At 37.8% G+C, this 16,259-nt stretch overlaps 1 protein-coding gene across 1 annotated transcript; it reads right to left on the bottom strand.

Moving 5' to 3' along the window:
• Positions 1-3,372: 3,372 nt before the first annotated feature.
• LOC120305317 (A-kinase anchor protein 4-like) lies at positions 3,373-4,649 on the bottom strand. Its single transcript, XM_039336986.1, has one exon. The coding sequence runs from the start codon at positions 4,558-4,560 to the stop codon at positions 3,550-3,552; it is 1,011 nt and encodes a 336-aa protein (XP_039192920.1). The 5' UTR covers positions 4,561-4,649; the 3' UTR covers positions 3,373-3,549.
• Positions 4,650-16,259: the final 11,610 nt, after the last annotated feature.

Here is a 16,259-nt window from a genome sequence, read left to right as displayed (position 1 = left end):
TTATCCTGTCCATTTATCATGACAGGCTGAGGGCCATTTGTTCTTGGGTGGGAGAAACAGTTGACAGTGATGCATTGTTTTTGCAATGGATCAGTCTGGTCTCAGGCCCTGTGCTTCTGACTTTGCCCTCACAGAACATTTTCACATCTTAAAATCTCTTCATTCATTTCCCCATCTTTGGTAAGCATTCTATTTTAAGGCAGTGTTTCTCAACCTTGTTAACTTAAAGATATGTAGGTTCCCAGGATTCCCCTGCCAAGATGCTATATTAAAGCATACCAACTAATCTCCTTCTTCTAGAAAATGTATAGTTTGTAACGATTCACTCCAACTGCTTTCTCTGACACAAGTGTTTTGGTCTTTTGTGCATTAATTTTCAGGTCAATATTTCTCATTGCATTCTATGTGAAACATTTGATTTCTACACATAGTATCATTTTATATGAAAGTATAAGTCCATTCCTATTCACATCTCCAACAAACACACCTCAAAATCAACATTTATACATAAACATAAGTATAAACATATAAAATAACCAAGGGATATCACATTCTCTGTATTATTGCTTGTTCAATTTGTTGAAACATTTACCATTACAAGTAGCCCACACTTACCAACCATTCATTCAGGGACTTTTCAAAGTTACAATGGCACTAAAAAAATTAGATTTAGGAACAGTCTTCAAAGTTGCAGCCATCATAGTGTCCCTATGGTTGTGTGATCACAAGTCAGGTACTTGGCAACTGGTGCACAGTTACAGCATCCTGTGCTCACATGATCACCACTTGTAACCTTCTCTGTTGGCTTTTGACAAGCAGGGTCAATGGGGAAGCTGGCAGGAAGTTGCAAATCATGGCGTTGCACATAACAGCCTGCTGTGATTTGCTTAATAACTGCAGCCAGAACTGACATAAATTAATGTGGACCTGTGATGTCATGCTTAAAGGCAATGTTGCTCTTGTGAATTGTGGTCAGTGAGAACTAACTATATTCCATTTATTCTCACACATGCCTTACTTCCATCATATACCATTCTTATCATATTTAACACAAACCATCAACTCCTTATTCATGCCAGGTGATGCATAATTCGAGCCCATTCAGTTTATAATAGACTTTCTCTAAATGAACAAAGATACAATACATGCTTTTTCTCACATCCATACATTGCTCATAATTTTTCGTTGCTAGTACTGTAGCTTTGATGACTGAGGTATAGCAATTATTACAAATGGCAGAATCATCTAAAGTATTAATAAAGTTGAAGATCCCTCTGAATATTTGGGAGAACCTTATCTTTAATACTAACTAAGCAAAGGCCAAGGCTTAGTTTAAGCACTATGGGACAATCACTTCAAATGCTGTGAAAGGTGGATGGCAGCCACCCAGAGAATTCTCATGAATTTCTTTGGCAGTTCTACTCCTTTAGAAGGAAAAAAATCTGTTCTTCCTTTGTATCCATTTGAGGAAATAATTATATGTCATCAGCAATTTTTTTTACCTGAGCTAAAACTATTTTCATACTATTTTTAAAACAAGGTTTTGGGAAGAGGAAAAACAAAACTATTGATAGAGTGTGGCTAGTGGGGGAAGCGGTATATAAGTCTCATAAATAAATAAATAAATAAGAATACAGAAAAACAGATGAATAGAAGATAGAAAAAGTATCTTTATCCTTCTTCAGAGCAAGTAAGAATGGAGGAAGAATGAATGGGAAAATGTTAATCACTCTCTGTTTCTTACTACAGCTATATTCAGTCCCAGAAGTGACTTTGCATTGCTGTTTTTGAAAAAGGATACGAGTTCAGTTTCATTTTTTAAATGTAAAATGTATTTACTTCTAATTTATGATATTAGGATAACAAAACTGATGGGAGGGGTAAGCTATGTAAGATTCCAGAACATTTTTTAGCACTATTGCTAATATTGCCTCACTACATACTCTACTGTAAACTCATTTTCCTATCTGGCTGGGAGTGATATTCCAGATATAGGCTTTTTCTTGTACACACAGCCACGTTCCATTTGTGCTTAAACTTAAATCTCACAATCAGAAACTTTAGAGTTTGTATGATTGTATGATTTTGTCTTTCCATGCCACTGTGTTAGAATAGTGTTTCTAAATCTTGGCAACTTGAAGATGGGTGGACATGCTGGCTGGGCAATTATGGGAATTGAAATCCATGCATCTTCAAGCTATTAAGGTTGAGAAACAGAGTGTTAGAGCATATAATATAATATAATATAATATAATATAATAATAGTATAGTATAGTATAGTATAGTATAGTATAGTATAGTATAGTATAGTACAGTACTGTACTATACTATACTATAATAATATAATATACTATTATAATAATATAATATAATATAATAATTAATATAATATAATAATAAACTTGGAAGGGACCTTGGAGGTCATCGAGTCCAACCCCCTGCTCAGGCAGGAAATCCTATACCATTTTGGACAGATGGCTGTCCAGTCTCTTCTTAAAAACTTCCAGTGTTGGAGCATTCACCGCTTCTGGAGGCAGGTTGTTCCACTGGTTAATTATTCTAATTGTCAGGAAGTACCCCTTAGTTCTAGGTTGCTTCTCTCCTTGATTAGTTTCCATCCGTTATAAATAGATTATAAGTGTGTTTTTAACGAACACATCCATAAGTTTCAATGATGCCAATGACACAGATGTCTAGCTTCTCTAACATTCAGAATAACCCTATTATTTATTTAGAGCTTCTTCATACATGAATAAAGTTAGGTTAGGAAGTCCAAATAGTAAATTCTTGGGCATTTAATCTGTGCCTGGTTTTTTTTTTACATGCATGTAATTTTGATTATTTGGGTAGATATTATTCAATTTGGAATGAATTGTACAACCTGCACCTATGTTAACTCTCTAAAAAAGGTTGGGACTTTAAAAAAAATAGCTGTCTTTTGTTTTCTTCAGAAAAATGTCTACAAGGGCTTCTACAGAGGGGACCAAAAAAGGCAAGATGGGACCTGTAAGGGCACAATCAAAAATCCACCTCTTTTTTATATGGTCTTTATGTATGATACTCATAAAAAAGAGTGGGAACTCTAGATATAGCTGCCACTTTTGACTTTTTTAACCCCCTACAATGTCATTTGATGTATACACTGCAGCTTTTCTTAGCATAAATCTACCAAATTATTTTAGGTTGCTATATTGCACTTACATGCTATAGTGAGCAAACATGAAGTTAATGGTTTCTGCTGTATTAGATTATAATCAGAGAGATCAAAGTAATATATCAAAAGAACATATCCAACTTCACAAATATACATTTCCAGGTTCTTATTTCTTAATGATGTTGGACTAATAATAAAATAAGACTCTTTCTCCTAAATTCACATTTTAAAAAAAAGTTTTTTATTGGTGATCTTGCTGAGCTGCCATGTGACTGAACTGTTGAAGTCAATATGTTGTTGCTGGCAGCCATACTGTGGTTATCAGATCCACTAGGTAAATGTGGTTGAAGGTGCCTGTACTATGTTGCATCACTGTGAGAGGGAAGAGTTGGCTTTTACAAGTTGGCATGTAGCCAGCGGATCAGTCCACACTGAGGCCTTTTCCCCATTGCCTCCTCCATCTCTGTTATTTCAAGGTACCTCATTACTTTCTGAAGAATTTCTCCCACACTGTAGCCCTTTTGGGTTGCTTTCTGAGCCAGTTGTGGAAGGTCAGCCAGTTCTCCTTCTCTGTCATTTAAGAATGTCAGGTTGGGCACATTGAAATGAGAAGCCACCATCCACTGGAGGACAGCCTGCAGTTCTTTGTTCAAAGAACCATTTTCACCATTCTGATTAGTTACTATAACTCCATTCGTGCCACCTTGTCTCATATTAGATCTGATTAAAGCAGCTGTTCTTGGTCCTCCTAAATTTTGAGATGAACCATTATATTGTTTATGTGATGTGTCTCCACTGCCTAAATTTGAGCCATTGCCTCCAGTATCTAAAAGACACAGTTTAGTCATAGATTTCACCAGCTGGTCAATATCCAGCATATTCATACGGTCCATGTTGCCATACATATCCAGTGAACCACTGGGTAGTTTTGAAGTAGCCTTTATTCTCTGAGGTTTGCTTTCAGGAGGAGGGGCTTGCCGAAGACTTCTATTCATGTTGTTGCTATTGTTGTCTACATTAGAAACAGCTTCACGCATGACCTTCTGGATGGTTGATGTAAGGATGCTTGAAATATCTTCTTTTCTTGATTCTTGGTACTGAGCTTCCTGCCACCCCCCTCCTCTTTTTGAAGGGCTAAAGTTAGGGATAGTGACACCCATGGTCATCCCTGTCTTCTCGTAATTGGATTCCTGACGTTTGTAGCCAAGTGAAGGATTATTTGACATACAAGGTCCACCTTGTTTTGCTTTTTTCATTAGCTGCTGCTGAATCTTCAATAATGCACTGTCAATAATAAGTTTGGCACAATCATCCATTGAAATTATTTGTTCTAAACTTTTGCTTCCACAAGGATGAGGCTCTGCTTGTCGATTTCTTTTTTCCTGTCCATTACTACGGGTATACATTTTGCTGTTTTGAAGCTGAGCTTTTCTGATGACCCTGCCAGACTCAAGATGTTGTCTCTTCTCTCAGCTTTCTAAGCTCTCCTGCTCATATCTAGTGTATGCCCAGTGTAGACTAATCGTTTCTACGGTAGCAGTGACATCACAAAGCACCAGTGTATTATCCAGTTGCTCTGGCATGATGATAATGTTCCCACAAATGATTCATTTTTAAAAATATCATCTCTTACTCCATAATTAATACTTATTGTTGAAGAATATGAATGTCTATTATTTCAGTCATTGTTGAAATATGGAAAATCATTACATTAGCAGTATGAAGGTATTACTCCAGGAATCTAAATATAAACTTTCTGTCATTATTTGGAGTTTCCATTCAATCATAGCCTTTGTTAATAGAATTTTGGAAATCCTCCTACAATAGGTAGAAATAAACGGTGGCCCTTAAATGTTGGACTGGAACCTTTATATTCTTTGTCATTCCAGCTAGCATTAATAAGAGTAAGGGTAAGGCGTACCTTCTCAGTAGAGCTGGACCTTACGAGTAAACTTTTCACCCTTGAACAAAAGAATAATTCCCATTTTAGAACTGTTATATAAAAGTTCAAATATGGTTCTTTTTGTAATGAGTCACTAACAACCAAATTAACATGTTTGCTGATAACATTTTTATAATAATACTGTTCTAGGTGCTCTATCAAGTATATCATTTGTATGCTCTCAAGATAAGTCCTCTAAATATACACATTCAATATAGAAGCAAAAATACAGGCAAAAATGGTTTAAAAGATACCAAATCATATTCAATGTGATTTGTTTTTTTAAAAAGCCATTCACACATAATACCAAGTCATAATCTGTGGTTTATAATTCACAATGGCTGTATTCATACACAACTGAACATATAAATCACTCAGAAACTGGGGAACCTTGCACTTCATATCACATCACTGCTGTGTTAGCATTGAATTGCACTTTCTTTCCAGATGCAATTCAAGATACTGACTATCCTCATTAAAGCTCTATAGGGCAAGAGGCCAGATTATTTGAGGGACCACCTCTCTCTGAGAATATCTACCCATTCCATTAGATTGGATATGGTGGGCTAATTTCAGATCCAAGTCTTATCTGGCAAGAACTAGGAAGTGAGCCTTTTCCATAGCTGTGTTTGAGAAAGTAAGGGAGATTGTCTTGCTCAGGTAAATAGGGCTGAAATATTATTTAAGTCCTGAGAAGGAATATAATATTCAGAAGTGGCTCAGGCAAACACTTCCCCGATTTGCTGATATATAATAGTGAGGAAACAAAAGTATAATTAGACTTGTGAAAGTCAATTATTATATCTAACCGTTTTCCTGTGCAATTCATTTTCTGGTCAGGTTTATAGGTTTCTCTTTTTTTAAAAGAGAAGCTGAAGATCTCACACCTGTTAGTGGAAAAGGTCTCCGACCTCAGGACACTCCACTGTCTACAAAATACCTTGTTGCAGCTTTTTTTTGCAAAACCAATAACTAATTTGTAAATAATTTGTAGCAAAATGCTACCATGCAATCAAGACAACAGATGGAACAGAATTTACTTCAACCACCAGCAGCAGAGCAGCCTGCAGTCTCTTGGCCTGTTATCTGAATTATTAATTTTCCATTTGATCCCAGCAGAGTATTAAAGATTATTTGGGATCTCGTTTATTCTATCTTGCAATGTATCTACTAACCAGGCCTTATAAATTTGTCTCTATGGGAGAATATCCAAATGTTTCAGACAACCCATTTTGTGCTTCTATGTCAATCTCTCAGCACTGAACACATCTCAGTGGTCCTCTGGCAGTGCAGGAGTCACAAGGTGTGAAACTTTCATGCTGACTCCATGCCTATAATATAGCATAAGAGATAGCTAAAGCAATTTACAGGTCTCCATATGTTTTGGTGGCCAAGGCAGCTGAAACAATACATTTTATTTAAAACTGAATTGTGACCCAACTGCTGCCGAAATCATCATGGTTAGCTTTGTCAAGATTTGTTATTGTTAAGAGAACAGAAAGCTAACAGAACATTGGTTGAATAAACAGGAATGTATGTTTACATGATCTTCTGGCTTGCTTCAGATATTCTTATATTTAGAACATAAAACTAGTTCTTACTTCTCAGAAAAGTCTCACACAAAAAAGTACATTCCTTATTCTTATCCTACATCATAGGTTTGTGACCCCAAATGACAATTCAAAGTTAAAATTCTATTTTTAAAGCAACATGCCTTCTTAGTAATTTTCCATGTCCCCAAATATTTCTGTATCACTAGCTATTAATATTTATTTATTAATAAAATTTATATGCCGCCCAATCCCTAGGGACTCATAACCCATAATACAATCAGAATACCTTTTTGGGATAAATCTTCCTAGGGCAAAAGCATGTTTCTGATAATGTCACCTAGATGCAATTATTAGGAAACAGTTGTAAACCTAATACCAGCAACCACTCCAATTGGATAGGAAAGTTCCTCCTTTTTGTTCAGTTGATATCCATAGGTTAACAGAACGTCCTAACCGCGCTTCGCAAAAGCCAGGAAACAGGAACGTTGCAGTATTCAACAAGCTTTATTCACTATGTTGAAACTAAGTTAGCACTGGAACGAAGCTCCATTCATTGCCCTAAATACATTCCTCCACCACACCCAGAGTACACACCCCAATTGACGGTTAATTGGTCATCTGGAATCCACCTGTCCCCCTCCCCATACCTGCCTTGTGATAGTCCTCCACCCTACCTACGCCCCGATCCAGCTAGTACTTATGTTCAAACCTTACATTGAGTCCACGCCCCGATCCAGCTAGTACTTATGTTCAAACCTTGCATTGAGTCCACGCCCCGATCCAGCTAGTACTTATGTTCAAAACTTGCATTGAGTCCATGCGTTCCGTTCACGCCATTCTCATCCCTAATGTCCCACTCAACCTCTTCCTATAATACCCCCTCCCGGTATCCAAGTGTTGTCAGACCCAGCGTCCCAGTTCCCATCATTCACAGAGTCACGGTTCCAGCAACATAAGCCATAACAGTTTTAACAGCAGTCGGCTTCTCCATATTCCATTTCTATGTAGCCTCCATCCGGTTATGTGCTGGCAACATAGGATGTTCATGTGACCCGTTCGGCCGCCGCTGTTGGCGATGTAGCTCACGAAGCTACCGGACTCGGCTGGAACACAGGGTTAACTGGAACATTCTGGACTTTGGAAGGTAAGTATCACGCTGGGTCTGACATAGGTGTCATTTATAAAGCTTGTTGTCCTATTGAAAATAATATATAATAAAGTGCATTGTACAGAAGTTGCACTCTGAAATGGAAGATGTGCACAATGGGCACAGAACCATTATTTCTTTGACTAAAAACTTTCCTTGTGCTGCTTTTCAGCAGCATTTGCTACTGTGGTTGATCAAAATCAGCAAGATAGGGACATCATTATGTCATAAGGTCTGCCCATGTTGAAGGTGCACTTTCAAAAAGAGGTGTGGTTTCCATCCAGCCATCATCTTGTTGATTTTGACCCTCCTTCTCTGGATATCATTGCTGCTACTCTCCTTACAGGAAAACAGATAAGGATAAAAGCCATGCAGCCCAATCACAGTAGGATTTTTGACTCTTGCTGAAGATCTTATCATGTATGCTTTTAGAAGATAGGAATGACTTCATAACAGGTTTATGAAACACAACAAAGACATTGTTATCATTGTCTCATAAACATTGACTACTAACTTCATTCTATGAAGGCAGTTGACTGTGCCTTCATTTCACCTTGATTTCAGCATCAACAAGAGTTCTTACACATTCCAGATAATCTAACCTCCCCAGAATATTCTTTGTATAATAGAAACTTTACATGCATAAGATTTATATCAAGATAATCAATAACTAAGCAATCTAGAAACTAGACAGTGAATTCATGACAAAGGGATCCACCTTAACATTGCTTTGCATTTTATGACTAGCTAGAGCTGTTGAAGATCAAATACTATATTTAGGTATTTACAGCATTTTGTATATTTTAGGATACAATTTAAAACACAAGTAAACTTTTATGATTTTTTGCAATATTTATAACAGTTTTTAAAGACTTATACCACAAGAAGTCAGCTTTTATTTCAGTGCAAACTGGATCCATGATATTTGCCATGGGATTAAAGTCGTTATATTGTATATGATTTTACATGTTTGACTCGAAACAAACTGCCTAAAATATATAAAGGGATTCCAAAGGCTAACTCCATTATTGTTATTTTGATAATATCAGGCATATGTTTTAGTTCTTGATTTCTGGCATGCTTCATAAAGGAATATCCATACAATCTGCACCTGCACACAGGATTCAGAAGACAATGGACTTGCCGGAAGTAGTGGCTTAATTTTTGCTTTGTCTACATTGTTTGGGAAGCTTAATTTTTTTTAACACAGGAAGCAGCAAATCATTCATATTACTAATGGAGAAAGGCAAATTCTGGAAGCGATCCATTCATTCAGGGTGGTCGAGGGAAAGGCAATAAGGAGGACTTTTGTACAGGCCCGGAAATGAGGGCAGGGCTGAAATCGTGCTGACTGCATGACGAAAACTAAGAAACTTCAAAGACTTGACCCTGTGTACCACGAAAACAGATGGAGGTGGGGAAGAGGCTTAGAAGAAAGCTAGAAGAATATATTGGAGAATTGAATCTCTGGCAAGCCACCAGTTGCTGCATCTGGATGAACAATGTAGCTCAATCATGGGACCAAGTTGTAAGCACAAAGTCAGGAAAATTCCTGATTGTTGCGGTTAAAATGGAAGACCTCTGCAATGGGATTGCTGAAATAGTATTCTTTTCTGGCATTGTTCTTGTGCTGATAACAAATATGAATTCTTAGTAAGGATTAACTGGTGAAGTTTTGGTAGATGATGCAAATATGCAAGAACTTTAGCAGCTTAATTTCTGCATACATATGTCGCTTAGCAATTGAACACAAAGAAATTAGTATTCCTAGGCTGACCAAAGGAGGAAACACATGATGCTTAGTGGGCAGCAACCAAAACAGAACTAGAAATTATTTCAAAATATAATCCCAGTGCGTATTACCTTGAAAGCCCTAAGCTCTTTAGCTCCCGATTGTTTGAGCAAATGAATGTGATCAGGGAGTGAAATTTGGGTTCACATATCACTTTAATCTAAAAAAGATAATTTTTAGATCAAAAAACAGATCTGTGAAAATCTAGAAATAAATAAAGTTATAACTAGTAGCCAGCACGGGTTTGTTAAAAACAGATCATGCCAAACCAATCTTATTTCATTCTTTTCATTCTGACAGAGTAACTAAATCAGTAGACCAGCAAAATGCTGTGGATATTGTATACTTAGACTTCAGCAAGGCATTTGACCATAACCTACTTCTTGGTAAACTAGAAAAATGTGGGATAGACAGCATCACCAATAGATGGATTTTTAACTGGTTTACAAATTGTAGTCAACAAGTAGTCTTCAATGATGCTACAGCTACATGGAGAGAAATAAGCAGTGGGGTACCACAAGGTTCCATCTTACTCTTCAATATCTTCATAAATGACTTGGATGAGGGAATAGAAGGGGAACTCATCAAATTTGCAGATGACACTAAGCTGGCAAGAATAGAAAAAACCCCAGAAGACAAGCTCAGGATCCAAAAAGATCTTGACAGACTTGAACAATGGGCCCTATCCAACAAAATGAAAGTTAATGTGGAGAAAAGCAAGTTTTGCAACTAGGCAGGAAAAACCAAAGGTACAAGTGTAGATTAGGTGAAATCTGGCTCAAAACACTAATTGTGAGAGGGACCTTGGAGTCCTAGTAGACAATCACTTAAACATGAGCTAGCAGTGTGCGGCAGCAGCCAAAAAAGCTAATACAATCTTTGATTGTATAAACATAGACATTAGTATTAGTATGACCACACCTGGAATACTATATTCAGTTTTGGTCACCACATTACGAAAAAGATATTGAGACTTGGAAAAAGTGCAAAGAGCAACAAAGATGATTAAGGGCCTGGAAACAAAAACATATGAAGAACGGTTGCAGGAATCGGGTATGGCCAGTCTAGAGAAAAGAAGAACTAGGGGTGACATGATAGCAGTATTCCGGTATTTGAAGGGCTGTCACATAGTAGAGGGAGTCAACTTATTTTCCAAAGCAACAGAAGGCAAACCACGAAACAATGGATGGAAACTAATCAAGGAGAGAAGCAACCTGGAATTAAGGAGAAACTTCCTGACAGTAAGGACAATTAACCAATGGAACAGCTTGCCTCCAGAAATCATGGACGCTCCATCATTGGAGATTTTCAAAAAGAGGCTAGACAGTCACTTATCTGAGATGGTATAGGTTCTCCTGCTTGAGCAGGGGGCTGGACTAAAAGAGCTCCAAGGTCACTTCCAGCTTCTATTCTATTCTATTCTATTCTATTCTATTCTATTCTATTCTATTCTATTCTATTCTATTCTATTCTCCTGCTTGAGCAGGGGGTTGGACTAGAAGACATGCAAAGTCCCTTCCAGCTCTATTCTGAATAAAGATATCTCTTTCAGATATCTACCATAGCTGGTATTGTTTATGACATTAAAACTTGTCAATAGAATTTTCAAACAAAACCAAAAGCAAATCAAACAACTCTTCTCAAACAACATCAAGCAGATCTACAAGTTAATTGTATTGGTCACAAATAAGGAACCTTAACAAATTTACATAAAACAATTCATAGAACAATATATATGTGTGTGCATGTATGTGTGTTTGATAACAAACACAATATAATTTGCTATCATTTAACTATTTGTGACTCTAGTGTGAAAGCAGCAACAGTTCATATTTAACCATGTGAACAAATGCTACCTTGTCAAAACCAGAGGAGTAATATGTACTTAAAATAATCACAGTTTAATGCTGAAATTTTGAGTTGAACACTCTGACTTCTACATGTATATCTCTCAATGTGACTGTAGATGGATTTTGGACCTGGTGAACCTCTGCATGCACAATTGCCTAACTAGATAATGTTGCATCACTACTTTCATTGGAACATGCATCAGATGGTTGGGAAAGCAGAACTTAATGAATCTCCTTCTCCAACATGGGGTTGATTTGACAGACCCAGGCACACTGAGCTTCTTTGAACCCTGATATGTAAAGCTATAAGAGTGCATGAGACTTTGCAAAGTATTTGCATCTTATATGGCATGAAATATTCAAAGAAGCCCTGAATCTGCCATTTCCTGGAGCACAAATGGAAGTTATCTTAAACTGTTGCTATTGAAGCTCAGCTTACTTGGCAGTTGTTCAACTGAAATAAGTGGGGCTTACTTTCAGGTAAATGTATGGAAGCTCTGAGCTGTTAATAAACAGGATCAGCCCAAAGATTCAGTATTCTGTATGCAATTTCCTGTGCTATTAGCTGCTTGCAAGAATTCTAAAAGTAGGGAGTTGGCTGTATCCTTTCTCCCTGAGTTGCAGTATTGTATTAGTGAATTAGTATGTACCTTCTGTACAGTTTTTGCAACCTTTCACTTCTGAAACATTGCTCTCTCTCCCTCCCTCCCTCTCTCCATCCCTTCCATAATTCTCACTGTCTTACTAACCGTAAAAATATATGGAAGAAACAAACAGCCTTTATTTAGAAACCATTGTTTCCCTCAGCACATTGAGGCAAGTTTGCATGGCACCATTCTTCAAAAGAGGGTTGCCTCAAAAGTGTTTTGTCCTCAGACTTACATAAATATTGCTACTAAGGCATGCTACATCTTGTTTCTGCCATCTGTGGTTATAAGAGAACCCACAAAGTCTAACTCATACATACTCACAATATTTACTTTTCATAAAAGACCCATGCTTTTCTGCAAACAAATTCAAAACATAATTTGAACATTAGTGTTTCTTTATGCTGGTCAAATTCTTCGTTTGGATTCCTGCCTTTCTTATTCTCAACCTTCTTGGGCTTCTTAATTAGAGATAACAATCCTACTCTAACATTCTTGGTGTGGCCTCTGGCATTAAAAGTGGTTTCTAATCATGACTCATACTTCAAAACTCTCAATCCTTGATGCTTAAATAAGGTTCATGCCACATATTGCCTGATACTTAAACATCACTAAAATTTCTTTCTTTTCAAGAATCAAGTGATTTCACCTGTTTCACTTCAAGGCATCTTAGAAGAGATGGGAGCTGTACTGCTGTCCCTGTGACAACTGAAATACCATGAAAAATATTTCAGACATGATGAAGAGTTTACTTGTAATATGAGCCAAGCATCATAATCCATTGAACTTCAAAATTTGATTCTGTATTATAATTTAATTGATAATACTTATGAGGTTGATTTTATCCTTTATGTTTAAATTACCCTGAAGATGATTTTAAAGGCAGCCTAACAATACAGAGAGAAAAAATCTTTTTTTATTATTTTTTTCCCATCAACATATGTTAATTTTTCCAATCAAACAAGTTGTCTGGTGTTTGCTAAGCTAATACATGTTCACTTCCTAATCCTTCATTCTTTTCTCTAACCAAGAATAGAATAAATTCCAAATTTTATAATAGTCCGTATTTTCTTTGTCTTTCAGCCTCATAGTTAGTCTGTCCATCTCTGCACATTCCAATATTTTCATGATTATTTCTTCTTCTGATGGCAAGTCTTCATTCTTCCAGTATTGTGCAAAAATTATTCTTGCTGCTGTGGTAATATGTAGAATTAAATATAATTTCTGCTCATTAATCTTTTCAGACATAATGCCTAATGAAAAAAGTTCAGATTTAAAATCCGCTTGTTCACCCAATATTTTTTCTAACCACATATGTATGCTTTTCCAATAGGCCTTTGCCTTCCCACATGTCCACCAAATATGGTAATACATGCTTATATTATGTTTACATTTCCAACATCTATCTGACATATTTTTAAACATTTTTGCTAATCTTGCTGGTGGAAGGTGCCATCTATAAAACATTTTATACAAATTTTCTTTGTATGAAGTTGACATTGTTAATTTATAGTTTCTCTCCCATAACATTTGCCAATGTAAGGACCCACCCCACTTTGCATCTTAAGAAGACAGAACTCTTGGAATAGTTCTTCCAACAGGAATCCTTTATTAAGAGAAAATGGTTGCAGGCATGCTAGACAGGACTTGGGGTCCAAGCTCTCCCATTCAAGGTTTTAAGGGGTTCCCCAGTAGTCCCACCCAATCAACCCCCCTTCCAGTGATGGTTTCAAGTATCACAATTCCACCTCCTTTCTTCTTTCTTCCGTCTGGATGGAGACTTCAGATACTACATGAAAGGCAATTACCCTTCTTTGATATGTTAACGCTTAGAGGTTACAATAAACACACATTCAGCTCTTTGAAGTGTAAAGAAGGAAGTGAGGGCCATAAAGCCCCTTTGCTCTCCCCCTTCTCTCCCTCTTATGGCAGAATCCAGAGAAGGCAGAATTGGGAGTTTCTATATTTGATAATTTAAAGATGAAATATAATTGGATTCTGACATCCGGCCCCTCTTAACAATAAGAGAGATCCACCTGAAAGAAAACGCAAGTAAAAATTTTAGTTAGGCTTGTTAGGATACTCTGTGTGAAACTTCTTCAATAGCTTCGGGGCTCTGACATGACGTTTATGGACCCACTCATTTTGTGAGGGAGGGAGGTGTTTCCAGGCAACTAGGTACTGAGTTGCTCCATGATATCTCCTAGAGTCAAGGACTTCCTTTATTTCGAAGTGTTGTTCACCCTCCACCATGATTGGAGGTGGTGGGGGGGGGATTTTTGGCCGTAGAGGTGACTGATGCTCTCTTTTCAGCAAGCTGCAATGAAAAATTGGGTGTATTTGCCTGAGATTTTTGGGTAACTCTAATTCTACTGTTACTGGATTTATGATTCTTTTAATTGGAAAAGGTCCTATGTATTTTGGTCCAAGTTTTTTACAGGGCTGTAGGGACTTTAGGTATTTTGTAGATAAGTACACCATCTCTCCTATAATGAATGGTGTAGGCTCAACCCTTTTTTTATCGGCTTGTGTTTTGTAAGCCTGCCTAGCTTCATCTAGTGCTTTTCTGACTATTGGCCAGGTGTTTTGTAATTTTTCCATCCATTCTTTCAGCGAGGGGATCGTTGGTTCGTTTGGGGTTAATTCTGGCATGGGGTTGAAACTTTGACCGGTGGCTATTTGAAAAGGAGTGTAACCTGTGCTGGAGTGGACTGCATTATTGTAGGCAACTTCTGCAAAAGGGAGTAAGTCCGCCCACTCGGTCTGCTGGAAACTAAGAAAACATCTTAAATATTGCTTAAGTACTGAGTTCATTTTTTCAGCCCCCCCATTTCCTTGAGGGTGGTGGCTAGATGTCAGTCCCTGAGTGGTTCCTAAGAGGGATAAAAATTCCTTCCAAAATGCAGACGTAAATTGCACCCCCCTGTCAGAGATGATGCGTTGGGGTGCCCCATGCAATCTGTAAATGTGTTGGATGAAAAGTTTTGCTAAGGCTTTTGCAGTGGGAATCTTTTGGCAAGGGATAAAGTGCACCTGTTTGGAAAACAAGTCCGTGACCGTCCAGACCACAGTATTCCCATTGCTTTCTGGCAATTCCACTATAAAATCCATGGCTATTTCTCTCCAGGGGGCTGAGGGACTTGCCACTGTTTGCAATAGTCCTGGCACTTTCCCTTGCAACCTCTTTGCTGTGGCACATTTTGGACAACTGGCTATATAACTTTCAATGTCCTTTTTCATGGATGGCCACCAAAATTGCCGTTTAATTAAATGTAAAGTTTTTACAAATCCAAAATGCCCTGCTGATTTTGTGTCATGGCAAAGGTGCATGAAAGTTACTCTTTGAGTTGTTGGTATATATAACTTTTCCCCTATCCAAGGCAACCCGTCTTTCATTGTGCACACATTTTTGTTTTTCTGGAACCAATCATCTGTTTCCAAACTTTTTCTGAATTCAATTCCAGTTTGGCTGTCCAGTTGTGGTTTTAATTTGGCTTGGGTTCTTGTGGTTACTGGTGCTGCCAGTTGTGACTCTGCCATTATTGGTCTAGAGTCTGTGGTTCGTGCGCTGTTATATTGGGGCATGCGAGATAGTGCATCTGCCAGGAAGTTCTTTCTTCCTGGTAAATGTTTGAGCTTAAATTGGAATTGGTGAAAATGCTGGGACCAGCGGGCTTGTTTGGGATTGAGTTTCCTGGAAGTTTTCAGGGCTTCCAAATTTTTGTGATCAGTCCACACCTGGAAGGGGATTTTGTTGCCTTCCAGGAACTGTCGCCATGTGAGTAATGCCCAACGTATCCCATAAGCCTCCTTCTCCCATACGGGCCAGCGCTGTTCTGTTTCCGTGAGTTTCTTGGATGTATATGCACAGGGTTGCAATACTGCATCATCATTTTCTTGTAATAGCACAGCCCCCACTGCCACATCACTTGCATCTGCCTGTATTACGAAGGGCTTGTCCATGTCTGGGTGCCTTAGTACTGGTTCGGCAGAAAAAAGTCTCTTTAGTCTCTCAAACGCTGCTTGGCACTCCATTGTCCATGTTAGTGGCTGGCTAGGTTTTACTGAGGATGTTCCCTTCGTTTTTAGTAAGTTAGTGAGGGGCAAGGCTATCTGTGCAAATGAGGGGATGAATTGGCGGTAAAAATTTGCAAAGCCCAGGAAACTTTGTAGT

The sequence above is a fragment of the Crotalus tigris genome, unplaced genomic scaffold, assembly GCF_016545835.1.
Source record: "Crotalus tigris isolate CLP2741 ecotype Arizona unplaced genomic scaffold, ASM1654583v1 scf7180000017667.1391209, whole genome shotgun sequence".
Taxonomy (NCBI): domain Eukaryota; kingdom Metazoa; phylum Chordata; class Lepidosauria; order Squamata; family Viperidae; genus Crotalus; species Crotalus tigris.
This window is presented reverse-complemented; position numbering and strand designations above follow the sequence as displayed.

Excerpts from the sequence above, each read along its gene's own strand:
- LOC120305317 (XM_039336986.1), bottom strand. The coding sequence starts at position 4,560 with ATGTATACCCGTAGTAATGGACAGGAAAAAAGAAATCGACAAGCAGAG.